The 14,983-nt window shown below is 39.2% G+C and overlaps 2 protein-coding genes across 6 annotated transcripts in view; one reads left to right on the top strand and one right to left on the bottom strand.

The window, feature by feature from the left end:
* Window positions 1-3,605, bottom strand: part of mapk10 (mitogen-activated protein kinase 10) — a 33,124-nt gene extending 29,519 nt beyond the window's left edge. For 3 of the 5 annotated variants that reach the window (XM_034123391.1, XM_034123386.1, XM_034123387.1), the window contains exon 1: window positions 3,328-3,605. In XM_034123391.1, the coding sequence (XP_033979282.1) occupies window positions 3,328-3,330 (3 nt within the window). In that variant the 5' untranslated portion in view covers window positions 3,331-3,605. The remainder of the gene's footprint in view (window positions 1-3,327) is intronic. The other 2 variants (XM_034123389.1, XM_034123390.1) reach the window with 1 other exon arrangement.
* Window positions 3,606-8,038: 4,433 nt separating this feature from the next.
* Window positions 8,039-14,983, top strand: part of ptpn13 (protein tyrosine phosphatase non-receptor type 13) — a 44,127-nt gene continuing 37,182 nt past the window's right edge. The window contains 2 exon segments of the mRNA XM_034122829.1: window positions 8,039-8,396; window positions 14,505-14,624. Coding sequence (XP_033978720.1) covers window positions 14,510-14,624 — 115 coding nt within the window. The 5' untranslated portion in view covers window positions 8,039-8,396; window positions 14,505-14,509.

Raw genomic sequence — 14,983 nt, 5'->3', positions numbered from 1 at the left:
ACATTTGTCCAATGCCGAAATCTCTCACAGATATGCATCATATGCACAAAGTGGATGGAATTCATCAAAATCGGAAGCCTTTAGTGCATAGAGAACGTTTGGCGATATAAGCCAGGTTGACAGCATTGTATTTAGTCTCGAATTAATGCCTCCGCTAAAATCCTTTGATGGCCTCCGAGTTGCTACAATGTCCCAACCCTTAGTGACTCTAAAGTCTCTTTACAGATGTGCTGCGCGCAGACTGGGAATGAATCAACACAGCTTAAAGTCTGGCACTCATCTGCAAAAACAAATAAAAGCTGCATTTTTGTCAGACCAAATCCAATTATGTAACTGTGCATCTCACTCTGCAGGCACATTTCTCTGTTTGTCTGGAGTGGTAAGCAATACTGCAGCCTGAGGGAATCAACTTTCAGCATTAATTGAATTTGTTTATAAGAATAACACGGTAGTGTCACTGTACGACTTTCCCTAAAAACAGCCTTTATAGTTCAGATGTAAATATGGTCATACTAAACATTAATCGCACATTTCAGTCATAATAATTATGGGTCATTTAATGCAAACCATTATAAAAGCAGTAAAAAGCACATAACACCAGACAGGGATAATAAAACTCAAGTGCGTGAAAATAATATAATACACAATTTTCTTGGTTTAATTATATAAACCAACATTACATCAGGAATCAAGAGAAACTCATGCTCATGAAAACACAGTCATCATTTCTTATTATTCCTTCAAAAAGAGGATGATGGGCGACTCACATCCTCACCCTAACATGGATTATTAGTCGGAAAACCACATTTCTTACCAAACTATCTCCAACTTCTTTTTACTCTGCATGTTTGGTGAAGTACAATGACAAAAGTACCATTACAACCTGTTGGGATTCATTAGGACCACGTTAACACACAGCAAGGACCAATAAGTCAGGGTCATTGGGAGATGATGGACTGTGCCAGTGTTCCTCAGTAATTCATCCTCTTTAATGACGACTTTGACCTTCCATCCAATCATGAGAACCACGGCAGAATGGCCCTGACAAGACTGATGCTGACATTTAAGTAATTGATGGTCAGCAATTGTTTTTGGAAAAGTCATGAACTTATCCCATTCAGCCTCTATTAAACGTTATACTATCCCGACCTGGACAGTGTTTATTGTCCTTTTTTTTCACATGGTTATGTTTCTCTCCTATTATAGCTCATGCTGTTATGAATATTTCAGTGCGACAACACTAGAATTCATTAAAACCCTATAATATCTCTTTTAATGATGTTTAGCCACTTCGCTCTAGGTAGTTACCTCTATCACATTTTAAATATTTGCAAGTATTTTCTGTTATTAAGTCCACATTTGTATGAACTGATCATCAAAACACCAATCTGCACCCTATAATAATTGATTATCAATTCTTTGTTTAAACAACTATATTGTCAGCTTATTGATTGTGAGGTTGCTTAACTTTGTTTAACATCATTGTATATTGAATATATTTGGGTTTTGGACTATTGGTTGAATAATACAAGACATTTGAAAATGTACTGTTGGACATTGTGGGTATTTGACAGCTTGAACAGACACTTTAGGATATTAATCACCAGATTAATTAATAATTAATCTAACTATCAGTTGTTGCAATAGTTCCTTCCTTCGCCGAATAATCATGCGAGCAACTCTCATTATCTCATCTTAATACATTGCCTTACTTTCTTGCATAACAAAGGATTAGCAAACTGATGATCTCAAAGCAGAATGGAATTAAAATGCCAGCATCATCCACTGCAAGATAACATTAGTCTGCTGGTCGCTATTTCCATTGATGATTCTCCATGGGTAAACAAGCTGCCTACCTAAAAATCAATATCAGTGAATATCACTTTGTGTAGACCTGCAGTGGCAACTCCATAAAAAAACCCGGATTGTTTTATAAACTGAAGCAGAAATATTAAAATATATTCAATGATGTATCTCAAGCTGATGATGAAGAGGAGGATAAGGAGACGTAAGGTGAACCTCTTTATCTAATGAATCACTCCCTTCAGCCGCTGCAGAAACACTCATAAAAGCTTTGTTTAATTGTTAAGCGTGTTCCCTGCAGCACTTTCACAAGCATCGAAGCCTGCACATGAATAATTCAGCAACCAAGGTCACAGTGCTAGAACCTCTCTCTTTTCCTCCTCTTGGAGAGTTTGTTTTGACTCCTTTAAACCTTCACTGACTCACACTGACTCGACACACCACCAGTAATTAGACCATGGCTGTGTGCATGCACCACAAAGGTATGTGGAAGAATTTGAAAACTGAGCCAAATACTGGAACTAGTTTGTGACTGTTTACTTGCACCTGTGCATTTACAGTCTATTTAAATATTTGTCCAATAATATGCACAAGAATGCCCAAAACTAATTTAGAGAAATGATCTACCCCTGAGGCTGCATCTCCTTTATTCCAATGTTTCCTGCACAGAGTGGGTGGATAACAACTCATCCCCTCTGTGTTATGAGTTCCGTTTTAATGACAAAGCCTCCCATAAACCTTCCCTTAATATGCACCACAAACACTCACGGCACCTGTATCAGAACCACCACTGAGGAAAAAAACTGATATAAATAAACAAATCACCTTTAAATGAGACTGCTGAGAACATTTCTATCCGCTATTCTTGCACTTATGGTGGATCAGAGGCTGGTCCCACATCCCCGCTGAAGTATGGTCTGCATAATGCACAAGGTGCGCAGCTGACTTCTGAGGGGGAGGAGGGATAAACTCTGCATGTAGGCCTACAGTATGGAGCCTATATGTAAGCCTTGTGTTTTGAAGAGCATCATCCATTTGCACCACCCCTGCACTTCTAATAAAAAATGCATAACATGCTTCACAACAGTGTTTATTCACACTAAGATTAGTAAATTACATGGTTCACAAAAATAAGATTTAAACTCAGAATATAAAAAAACTAAGAACGTCCTGTCATGTGATCTTAATTTAGGGACAACATGATAAAAAGCTGTGTAATGTTAAAGCTTTTGCCTGTAAGGATGGAGGTGGTGATGCAGAGGATGGACAACATTTTGTCAGGTCAAGACTAACGTCATAATGAAATCACAGTGCTGTAGTTGTTATAAAACAACACCCGCGGAGGTGAATGCATCAAGATGGGGTTGATGTTTTCTTAATTTTTTTTGAGTAGGTGTCCCTTGCACCGAGGCATCGCTAGTGGACTTCATTAACCTTCCCTCCCGATCAATATTCATCACTCCACCCTCCAGGCAGCTTGGGGTGCACGCATCGCACCCACATTACACAAACACCCGGCCTTACCATTCCGTGCCAGCTGATGACGATCCCAGTCCGGTGACAGTCCTTTTCAAAACATCCCGACGAGAAACAGTGCGGTGACCATAGCTGAAGGCTTACTTTACACCGTTCATAAAGATGGGTCCAACAAATAAATAGGCTACTAAAAAACAAGACAATGAGGAAAGAAAAAGAAGCAAAGGTGGACGATAACCGATGTTTGCTGATGCTGAATCACTCTCCTTCCTCTGCTCACCACCTTGTAACTGTTGTGCTGCAAGATGCTGGCTGTTACATTGTGGACCTACGAGAGCAGAGAGAGAGGGAGGGAAGAGGAAGGGGGTATTGGGAAATATGTTGCCACAGCAACCGATCAGGTCTGACGTCAAGCCCGAGCAGAGAGAGAGAGAGAGAGAGAGAGAGAGAGAGAGAGAGAGAGAGAGAGAGAGAGAGAGAGAGAGAGAGAGAGAGAGAGAGAGAGAGAGAGAGAGAGAGAAATCACATGCACGTCTCTGTACGGGAGGGGCGCAGCAGCATCACTGTGTTCCCATCTTGTACCGATGAGGCTGAATGAGAATATGGGGCGGGTTGTTGTTGTTTAGATTTGTCTCACTGAGCTGCCAACATCTCACCTCTTTCATTGGTCAACTCATTTAGCCAACAGTGCAGGGGCGCTCCAAGAAATCTCTGCACAGGGAGGTCAGATACTGAAAATTAGGTTTGTATGGCTATACACCAAAACCAAAAGTGATTTCAATTTGAGGGTTAAGAATTTGCAAACTTTGAGTTTCTTATTTCACACGTTGTGCAAGATTCAGTGGCATCTAGCGTTGTGTTTGCAGATTGTAACTACTCAATACCCTACCACTACCCCCTCCCTTTAGCGGTAACTGTAGGGAAATATGGTGGCTTTCAGGTACAGTAAAAATGCAAAAGGGGCGGCTGATCGTATCAGGCCACTGGCAAACCCTTAGGAGGCAGGACTGCAACAGTGTCAATGATTGTCTGCCAAAAATGTTATAAATACTTAAAAACAAGAAGAAAATGAATGAAAGACATCGGTAAAAAAAAGGCAAGGCACATTTTTAAGAAGACATTAGTACAAATAAACTCAATGCATACAGCAACAAGCATAACAAAAATCAAATCGCTTCTGAGATTAGCTTTTAGTGTTTATAGTGCAATTTTTTTTTTTAAAGTGTTATTTACATAATACTTTTGTTAGCCTTTCTGGACCGTTGGTTTTATTGTATTAATTCCTTCTTATATTTTATTTCCCAGTTGTACCTGACATATCGCTATGACTCTTCATCTCTTTTATATATTTCTGCAAAAAAGAGAAAAGTAATCAAATTATTCATCCTATCTGTAAATGTATTCGGATTATCTGCAGCATGCACATGCCGATGGCTCTTTAAGCCTCGGGTCACATCTGGATTGGGCAACAAGACCTTGCTGCCCACCTGGTAGACTACTGAATGCAATATATCATTTAATACATTGATTTTTAAAGCCGCAGTATACATTTCAGATCTACATTAAATGAGGTTTGGCAACTTCAAGAAGAGGAACCAAAACATATGTGAGTGTCAAGCCTGTTTAATGTTGCTGTTTGGTGTGGAGCAGAATGGATTTCGTTTAAATTTGGTTTACCAGACCACATAAGTAACATTTTATATAGAAGTGATAACTGTATGCAGCTTTGGCAGAACTGTTGCAAACTCCCAATCATAAATTACATTTCTCAGTATTTTTATAAAATGCAGAGTCGCCAGCAAATGAGCTTTTAAGTATAAAACCAGTCCATCAGGTGGATGGAATAACAACACATTAATTAAAACATGGCAAGGCCTGTAAGGCGCTCAAAAGAAGGTCAGGTTCTAATTTCCTCAAGTCAGGCTCCAAGGTTGCCCGGCTGCCAACAATGAGGTATGTTCTGACCTCAGTTTAATACGAAGATGAATAAAGCGTTTGACATTGTTGACTTCTACAGCAATGAGAGGTAATTGAAATCTTTTTTCTGAGTCTACTGACCCTCCGTGGGTAGCAGCTCTCAGTTTGTGTTTGAGCATTGAATCACATTAAATTAATTGTTTTCCAACATTTATTTTACCATGTAGGTGACTGTGTATCATAAATGCTAACAGTGAGGGGTATTGTAATGCATTATCTTGATTATTATTGATTTAAAGGTTTTGCAATGTTTGTTTCAAAACACAAGAAGAATGTGCATTCATAACATGGATGATCATGCTTAAAATCTAACATGAGATTGCGTACACCTTTCTTTTCTTCACATGAAGCAAGCATCCATGTTCTTTAAGCTATCAACAATTGTCAATGCTCACAGGCTAGTAATATCACTCCCAGACTGAGTTTATAAATGTGGGTACTCAGCAGCTCCACAGAGCAGCCAATCAGAGGCAGAGGTTGCTGCCTTGTTGCAATCCATTGCAGTCTCATTCTCCAGTGAGATAAGCCACTTGAAAAACTGGTAAGACAGTAGCCAGCAGAGTTAGCTTACCTTGAATAAGATGCATCCAAATTATATTTGTGGTTGGACACAACTCTGAGGACATCTTTACATGGACGAACACCAGAGGTACAAACATTATTACAAATAATTTCTAATGGCTCTCTAACACTATATTGCCAGACGTGGCAAGTTTTTATTACAACTCCATGCAGATCAAGGAAGTATTTTCAAAGGCTACAGGAACGTTTTTTTAATGCTCACCAGCTGTACCCCAAAGCTAAACTCGCCAGTCAGCAAACCACATGCCTTCAGCCTACCAGGTGCCCCATTTTTCCAAGAATGTCAGAACATACATAGTCACTCTTTCAATGCTTCAGTGCAAATCACTCTTGGGATTAAGACCAGCACTGATGATGAGGAATTAAGGCCGATACTGACAGAAATAGAAGGAAGAAGAAATTCTGAATTTAGAAGCCCTTGCATTTCACATTTCAAACCCTGTTGGCCTAACAGTCTCCTGATGGGGCCTCTCTGCCTCAGGTAATGAACAAAGTTGAAAATACATTGAATGAAATTAGACATTGAATGAGAAATTGATCTTGTTGCCTGCAGTTTATCAAATACTCATAAGTCTCCATGCTTGCTAGAAATAAAACAAGTCAGTACTTTAAATATTTAACATTTAATAGTAAAACACTAGCTAACACGTGCATTTTAAAGAACAGGTTTCTCTTGTGAAAGTCAGCTACACAATGACTCAGTTTATTCTTTCTTTTTTCTTTGGAAATGCCATGACCTGGAGATGAGGAGGAAGAAAAAAAAATAAAGTCTTGTCTTTCCAGTCAAGTCTCATTATTGAGGCAGGATCATTGACTACATTTGAAACATTCACCCTGTACTGCAGTGGAATGACGGTCACATTACTGCACAATCTGCTCTGCACAATCTCATATAAGTCTTGGTTAAAGCCATCTACAAAGTTATTTCAGGGTCTATAGTAGGAATATTAATTTAGCACTATTGGATGACTAAATGCCTAAGGGTTTTGGTACATTAGCTGACACCAGTTTTGATTATTATGGAGTGAAAAACACTGCTACTTTAGCCCAATGCTGTTATTGTTATGTAAAGAAGCAAACACAAGTATAATACTAAATGGTGTGTCTATGTATGCATGCATGAAAACAAAAGGAGTAAAACACTTCAGAATAGAGAATGTACACAAGAATAATTGTAAAACACAATGCGCAATGACATCAGCTTCTGAGATGTTCAACTGGCAGAATGTAATTTAAAAAATGTGTGTTGTTGTAATCTAGTCTTATCACTCCAGCATATGGTTGGTGATAATGATCATGCCTTTACTGACAGACACAGGCAGAGATAACCCTTTCAGCTGTCACCATTTATGTAAGATATGTAATGACGAGAAACAGCCACTAGATGGCACAACACAGTCCATAAATGAGGCACTTTGAAGTGTAGGAAGGAAGGAAGTATTCTGCAGTGAATTGCTTCCTGACTGCTTAGATGACTCCTAAACAACTTTGAAGTTGTGGGAAAAACTGAAATATAGGCTTGATCTTTATAAAGATGTGCCAGTGCTATCTCCTTCCCAGGAGTGAAGGAAAAACCACATTACACACAATTTAACCAGTTTTGAGAGCATTTAAACTTGGAATATTAGTAGTGAATTTCAGCTTTTTTATGAATATTTATACTAAATTACATCTTCTTTGTGCATGATTTTAAAGTGAAATCACTTCAGAGTAACACATGTTGTCTAATTAAAACCCGTAACTTACTTGGACTATGATGCCGATTGCACTATTTTTTCAGTTTTCTTTTTCTGTTATGGTATGTTGTATTGTTGGAGGAGACTGTGACCCTTATATTTGCATTGCCAAAACTATATCTAGCTATTGTGAATATGACAATAAAGCTTTTCAACATTTGAATCTGCACCTCAGTTCCATCTTTGACTTTTACTGTAATTGAAAAAAAAAATTGAAACTGATTTTTAGTTCATAAAAGCAACTATGTAGGGGTTTCCTACCTATAAAACTTTGAAGAGCTATATATAGAACATGTAACCAACCTGATTCTGCGTCCAGGATACATGCTTACTCATACTGTACATTTTACTCCCAGTTGTGTGTGTTACTATAGAAACGGTTAAATGACAGTGCACAGCAGCGAGCCAATGGACAGCCATAGTAAGGTGTCTTGTTACTCCAGCCCACGCTAGCTGGGCTAAAGGAGGGGTTATTCCGCTCCACGGCTGTAATGGTGACTTGGCTGCGCTTTAAGGGAGCTGAAAGCTGTGTTGTGGCCATCAAACACGGATTGTTTTGAGCACTTTGTAAGGAAGAGATTTGTTTTTAACAGTTGGATAACATTACCTGCCAGTGAATTGTTTTTTTTTGTAATCTGTATGCGCCGCAGAGGAGACCTGTTGCTCGGCTGCCTCGCCGCCGCCGCCGCCGCTTAGTCAGCCACTCTCCAAGATGTTGCTTTGTGGATGGGATGGCGTCTGGTCCCGTTTGTGTGCGCACTCATAGCCTCGTTGGAGTACGAACATTTCCCTTTCACGTGATTTTGTAGCTCTTCGCGACTGGTAAGTTGAAAAAAAGTTAGCTAACTTTAGCACAACGGTTGCCAGCAACTTGTCCCCGGGAAAACGGAGGAATGGAGTGTGTTGCGGTGAGGCTCAAACGCCGATGCTTCAGAGAAAAACGTTGACAATGATGTTAGCCAGCTACTTTAAGGCTGGTAAACAGTCTGTCTGTTGATATTTAGTGTGTCTATTTTGTGTTAACGTCACAACAATGCAGCCTCTACTGCTGTCTGACATTGGGCATCTTTGACCACACCAGAAACTGTATTTTACGTTTAGGAGGGAGGAGTAGCTAACCACCACCAGCACGATTTGTGTGTAATTTGGAGAAAATGGTCAGCAATTATTGACAACATGTTAAAGCCAGTGTTGTAAAGTAACTAGCCTAAGTACATTTAGTCAAGTACTGTACTGTACTGTACAATATTGAGGGACTTGTACTTTACTTGAGTATTTCAATTTTGTTTGCTACTTTGTATTTCTACTCCGCTACAATTCAGTGGTAACCCGTGTACTTTTACTCAACTGCATTAATTTAGTACCTTGAGTTACTTGGCACATTTGTATTAATAATGTGAAATGTAAACAACACTAAAATAAGACTTTATTTATACCTATAGTAACATTCACTAGCTACCCTGTAGCATACAAATAAATTAAACTAGCTGCACCATTACCAGCTGATAAACACTTTAATTCATCAATAATTATAATCAAATCATATCATTATATATTATTCTGAAATGGGAGCATATGCATAACGAGTACTTTTACTTTTGGTAATTGAACTATATTTTGATGCTTATACTTTTGTACCCCTACTTGATTAACATTTTGAATGCAGGACTTTTACTTGTAACAGAGTATTCCTACACTCTGGTACTTTTACCTTTACTTAAATATAAGATCTGAGTACTTCTCCCATCTCTGTTAACGTCACAACAATGCAGCCTCTACTGCTGTCTGACATGGGGAATCTTTGACCACACCAGAAACTGTATTTTAAGTTTAGGAGGGAGGAGGCACCACTACCAAAATAAGTGTCTGACTAGCTAACCGCCACCAGCACTATTTGTGTAATTTGGAGAAAATGGTCAGCAATTCTTGAAAACATGGTAAAGCTTGACAAAGCCTTTTAAAGGCATAATGTGTCAGTGCAGGCTGAAGGCTTTATGGGGGTTGTAGGAAGGCATTATGTTGTACCCCCTCCCCCTTCATTACCATAGAAAAGTAGTAAAGTTAGCTAAAGTCAAAGGTCATGAGGCTTTTGACTATGTCAGTCAAGCCTACAGAGAAAGGTAGTAGGAAGAACATTCCCATCTTGAGAGGTTATGATGGAGTTGGTCGGAGCATCATCATAAGAAAAAATGGGGGAAATAGTCAGTGGGATTGGTTTGTGTGTGTGTGTGTTGGGAAGAGGGGGGGTGTTGAGTGAGGTTTTGCAAAACCATGCTCTGCATGTCACGGTACACATAGCAACCCTGTGATTAACAGAAATGGAGCGGATGAGGTCGAGACCAAAATGAGAAGTGAGGGACGTGGGTCCAGAGCTGGGTTGATAATCATGGGATACTCATGGCTCTCTTTCTGGCTGTTTCCTGACCCTGGATGAGTTGAAAACAAAACATCCAGGGTGGCATACGGGTAAGGGAAACCAGTCCATAACTGAAAGGTACCTGGTTCAGTGCTGTGATAATGGCCAGTGTCCATCAACAATCTGAGAAGCATGTCGGCAAATTGACTAAATTGTAAAATCATTACAATTAATAAAAAACACACCACCAGGCACTCCCTTTTTATCTAGGTGAGTCAACGCTTCTGTTTAATTTCCGCTACAGGTTTCTTCACTAGACACTTTAGTGAGGCCCAGCTGTGAAAGCAGACAGTCTCTACTCCTTTTACAGCTTTGGGGAAAAATACATCAACTGTATGTTTCTGAACATTCATTTAAACTATATTTCTGCAGTTCATCAGTTTACTAGCACACAGCTTGGATTTGGTTTGCTGCACACATTTTGAAAACATTTTTACATCATCTGTCATGTTGGTTTAAAAGATATTCTGATGTACTAGACATTGTGTGTGTTTATGAATGTGGATGTTGTGCTTGCAGGCTGCATAATACAGTATGATTCTGGGAATAGAGGTTCACTCAGAGTTTGTTGTTACATTTTCCTGGCATGAATAACTTCAGGAAGATTTTCACCTCAATGTTGGCGAGAAGAACCTCTTCACATCGGCTTCTGTTCCAAATGTGTTTGCCAGCTGAGACCACTGTTCTGATCTTTGGAGGATATGAGCAAATTCTTTCTAAAATCGTATGTTTCGAGTTATGCTTTTGGATGGTAGAATCTTGCGTTTTTATGGCTGATTGCTTTGAAAGTAAAGCTCCTCCAGTTTTCAGAAGATTTGCGATCAAAGAAAAGTTTAAGAGCGATAGATGTACATGTTTTTCTGATCGTTGTGTTCCTGGCAAATGTAGAAGGATGAGCACTGGAAGAAGCGGCAGAAACCAAAGTTATTTGTACCTTCTTAGTAAAAGTTGCTCAGCTGAAGTGCAATTTTTCAAGGGATTGTTTTCAAATCCAATTCATGGGTTGTAGTAGCTGTGTCAGAGACAGGAAGGTGGGAGGAAAGGAAAAGATTCACCGAAGTGCAGAGTAAAGAGAACTATCACGTTTCCAAGATTATTTTCTTTAAAAATCCTTGTGACTGTGGCCAAGACTTTCTAACATTTTAGCAGCAGCAGGCTAAGCCTTGTTTAGATTTGTTCTTTCATGCTATAGTGTGGGAATACATGGGAATACCTGGGAACAAACATCCCCAGTGTTTGAAAAAGAAAAAGAGAATGAGGCGCTGAAGTGGTGAAGGCTGTCTGCTCTCGCTGTTTTGGGCCGCTGCCTCCTAAGCCCCCTCAATAATGAGCAGGACCATAGTCCAATGTGAGAGGAGCTGGCCTGCACAGCAGCCTCAGCGCGGATAAAAAACATTCCACTGTAGGTCTCTGCTGAAATAACAAGGGCCGCAAAACAATCAGTCTTCACAGCACCCGCTCTCCCCATTCTCATGGGTAATGAGCAAGATGGGTAGTAACCCACTTTGCCTCGGACTTCACGCCTCCCATTGACTAGAATGTTTAACCTGCATTCCTGCATACACATTTAGGCCTGTGACATGCTTACTCATTAACTCTCTTCTACAAACTTGAATTCATAGAAAGGACTTTGTTTCACATATTGCTTTCAAAAATAAAGCCAGACACTAATGAGGCTGCTGACCCAGTTTATGCCAAGAGCTTCTGGAAGAGTGATATGCTCAGATTTAGCTGAAAATGGAACAAAAGTGGTTGGACACAACTCTGATGGTGCAAAGCCTGGTTTTAAAATGTTGAGTCAACTCTGGTTCTTTTTAGCAAACCTAGCAACGGAAGGATGTTGATCTGTCAGTCTGTGGGTCGGTCTACCGCTTTGATTCAGATAATATCTCAAAAACTATTGGATGGTTTGGCACATATTTAGTACAGATAGTTATAGTTCCTAAAGTATATTTCCCAATGACAATGGTGTTCCACTAATCTGTCCAATGGCTGCAGGAGTGCTATTGTCCGGTTTGGAAAGTGGGACATTTTTAGGCAACATTCCAGTATTGGAAAGGTAGGGGGAAGGGAGAAGGGCGATTCTGACCGGTTCGACCATCAACCAAGTAGTTTGGGACTTCTGCTTACAATAATTGTAAAAGTTGAACTTTAATATGTAGATGTAGAAATGTTAGCAAAACAGGTTCAGTTGATGCCAGAGATGGATTGCAGTTGGAAAAGTTGAATATCCACAAAACACAGCCACCAATATGTGATCTCACACATTACGTTTCGGCGTCTTTTGTGTCCCTTAGCTAAATCTGTGTGCACCTGCAGTTTCTTCAAAAAGTTGGAAACATTTGTTTTTGTGTTTTCAGTGGTTCCAAAGGAATTGAACATTTATGGAAAGTGGCATGTACCTTGTATCGATCCCAGACAAAAGTTATGTTTGGTTGACCTTGCATAGAAACTATGCCTCATTTGTTGTGTTTTCATTTTCCATGTTTTTCTGTATAAAATCTTGTGTGAAAGCAGTGATCTAGCAGATCCAAATATACCCTGCACTGTCTTTAATGTGGGTTTGCTGTCTAATTTGTGGGTGGGAAACGTAAAAAAATAGACTTCAAAAGTTCAAAACACCAGAAAAGCAGTCAGAGTTGAAAATATGGTTCTGTTTCCAGTCAACGTATCTTCGGTGTTCACAAGGTTCTGGCTAAAAATAGAGTTTCTTGTTTTATTGCATAACTGTCTGACATTTATAAGCAACTCACAAAATGTTGAGTTATTGGGCAAGACAAAAAGTAGGAAAAAAATAGACTATTGCTTACAATATGTTGCCAGCATTAAGATAAACAACAGTTTTATGATAAATCGTTCTAAAGAAAAAGATAAATGGTGTGCTCCTTAAAAAAGTAAATCAATTGGATCCTGAAAGCAGGTGTCTTATTTCTTACACAGACCGTTATCTTAAAAATGTCCATCTGTTTGGTGCACTGTTGTGAAATGGAAAATCCAGCAGACTTATTTTCTTTGGAGAAAGCCAAAACTCTGCTATTGTGAAATTCTGATTGGCTTGTCAGCAGGATGCACCAGTTTTGGTTGACAGTGTTGAGTGTAATCAAAACAAAGGTATCACATCAAATGACAACTTCGCAAATCTTGTGACAACCAAAGTCATCAATTCTGATTAAAATTCTCACGCAATATGGCCACCCTTATCCTGATGCTTTTGTCTGCAATACAAAACACCTTGTAATCCCTCAGAAACACTCACATAGCACCTATGCATGTTTAAGCAGCATACTCTAATAGTTTCTGCTAAGTAAGAAGATGTCTGTCAGAACTGGAGTGTCCTGTTTTATTCACCTTTGCATGACATCATGGCTGGATATGGAAGATTAAACATGATTTACTCTTCAGCACATTAGCTGGGGTTTAGAGAGAAACCGTGATGGATGGAAGATTAACACAAAATGTGTCATTTCTCTAATTCAGGGTTACATATGGTTGACTTTCAGCTGGTTTATAGCATTTAAAGCCCACAAATACCCATTACATTTAAATCTCCACTCTGGTTTACAGACACCACATTCAGAACAACTGGTGTCCAACCTTTTGAGACTTCATATTAAAACATGAAAATCTGGGTCACACTAGTTCAAAGTGTTTCCCATAGTCATAGTGTGTTGAGGCAAGAGTGTAAATTAAATCTGTGTGAAGTACTTTAGAAGATGTTACATGATAATATATTTAAATATATTCTACACAAGCAGCTGAATTTGTTTTACTACAGCTGTCCACAAGATAAGACAAGCTACCTAGTCTGAGTCAGTTATAGGACATACCATAAGGAAACAGAAGTGTGAGTTATTACTGATTTCTATTGCAGAAAGCAGCTTTAAGAGCACACTAATAAAGTGTTGCTTTGCTTCTCCACTTCAGTTGGAAGCTGCGATCTTAACTTTAAGAGGCTGGTGGAGGCTCCAAGTAATAAACTGCTACTTTGTTGATTGAAACTCTAGTAAAGGAGGGTGTGTGCATGCGCGCATCATGTGCTTTTGCTACGTCTTCAATGACAAGACGGCTTACCTTTTTAGAATGTTTTTCCCAAGGACATGTGAGAGCAATGTTGATGAGAATGAAACTGTGATAAGAGCAGCAATGCTGAGGGTTATTGTGATATGGTAGTATGAGCGTACATACTTTCAGTTTACACCGTCAGGCCTGTCAGGACAAGTGTGTACTCTTACAGGATTAGATTTGTTAGGATTATAATTCTCAATTGAATTCAAATGTTGTTTACTGACAAAATTATCAAAATCTTGGACCTTGTTTTAAGTCTAAAGCACACATTTCTTCTGATTGAAAGATAAAGATGTGATTTTTCTTTCTTTTTCGTCCTGATATGACCTTCCTGCCAGAGGCTGCCATCATATAAAAAAAGCAATCTGCCCCTGAAGTTGAAGCTTATTTCTGTATTATTGTGTGTCAATTAGCTGGTTTAAATCAGTCCTCTTTCTCTGCTTTCACAGGGAAGATGCATGTGTCTCTGGCAGAAGCCCTGGAGGTTCGGGGGGGTCCGCTGCAGGAGGAGGAGGTCTGGGCCGTGCTCAGCCAGAGTGCTGAGAGCCTCCAAGAACTCTTCCACAAAGGTATGGACATTGTACAATCAAGATGTTTCATTAAAAGATTGTATACTTGCACGGAGGAAACGTAACACTTTCTTGGATATTCATGTCCTCCCTGTTCTGTCCAATTTGAATGAAAAGATCCAGATCCCATGAGTTGTAGAGGTATTCTGTGTTCACAAATGTATTTATCACCCAAACCAATCCATCACATCAACGCAAAAATCTATAGAATTAAAAAATGTTTTTTAAAAGAGTGAAATAATTGTATTTCTGTTGTAATAAATTATATTACTTTCAGACTAAAATTTGTAAAAATAAAACTACTCATTTGGTTTTCAGCTCTTTGCATATCGGTTCCGCATCATTTGAACAATGTGCTT

The sequence above is a fragment of the Trematomus bernacchii genome, unplaced genomic scaffold, assembly GCF_902827165.1.
Source record: "Trematomus bernacchii unplaced genomic scaffold, fTreBer1.1, whole genome shotgun sequence".
NCBI classification, from domain to species: Eukaryota; Metazoa; Chordata; class Actinopteri; order Perciformes; family Nototheniidae; genus Trematomus; species Trematomus bernacchii.
The sequence above is the reverse complement of the archived record's forward strand: the minus strand, read 5'-3'. Positions and strand labels throughout refer to the sequence as shown.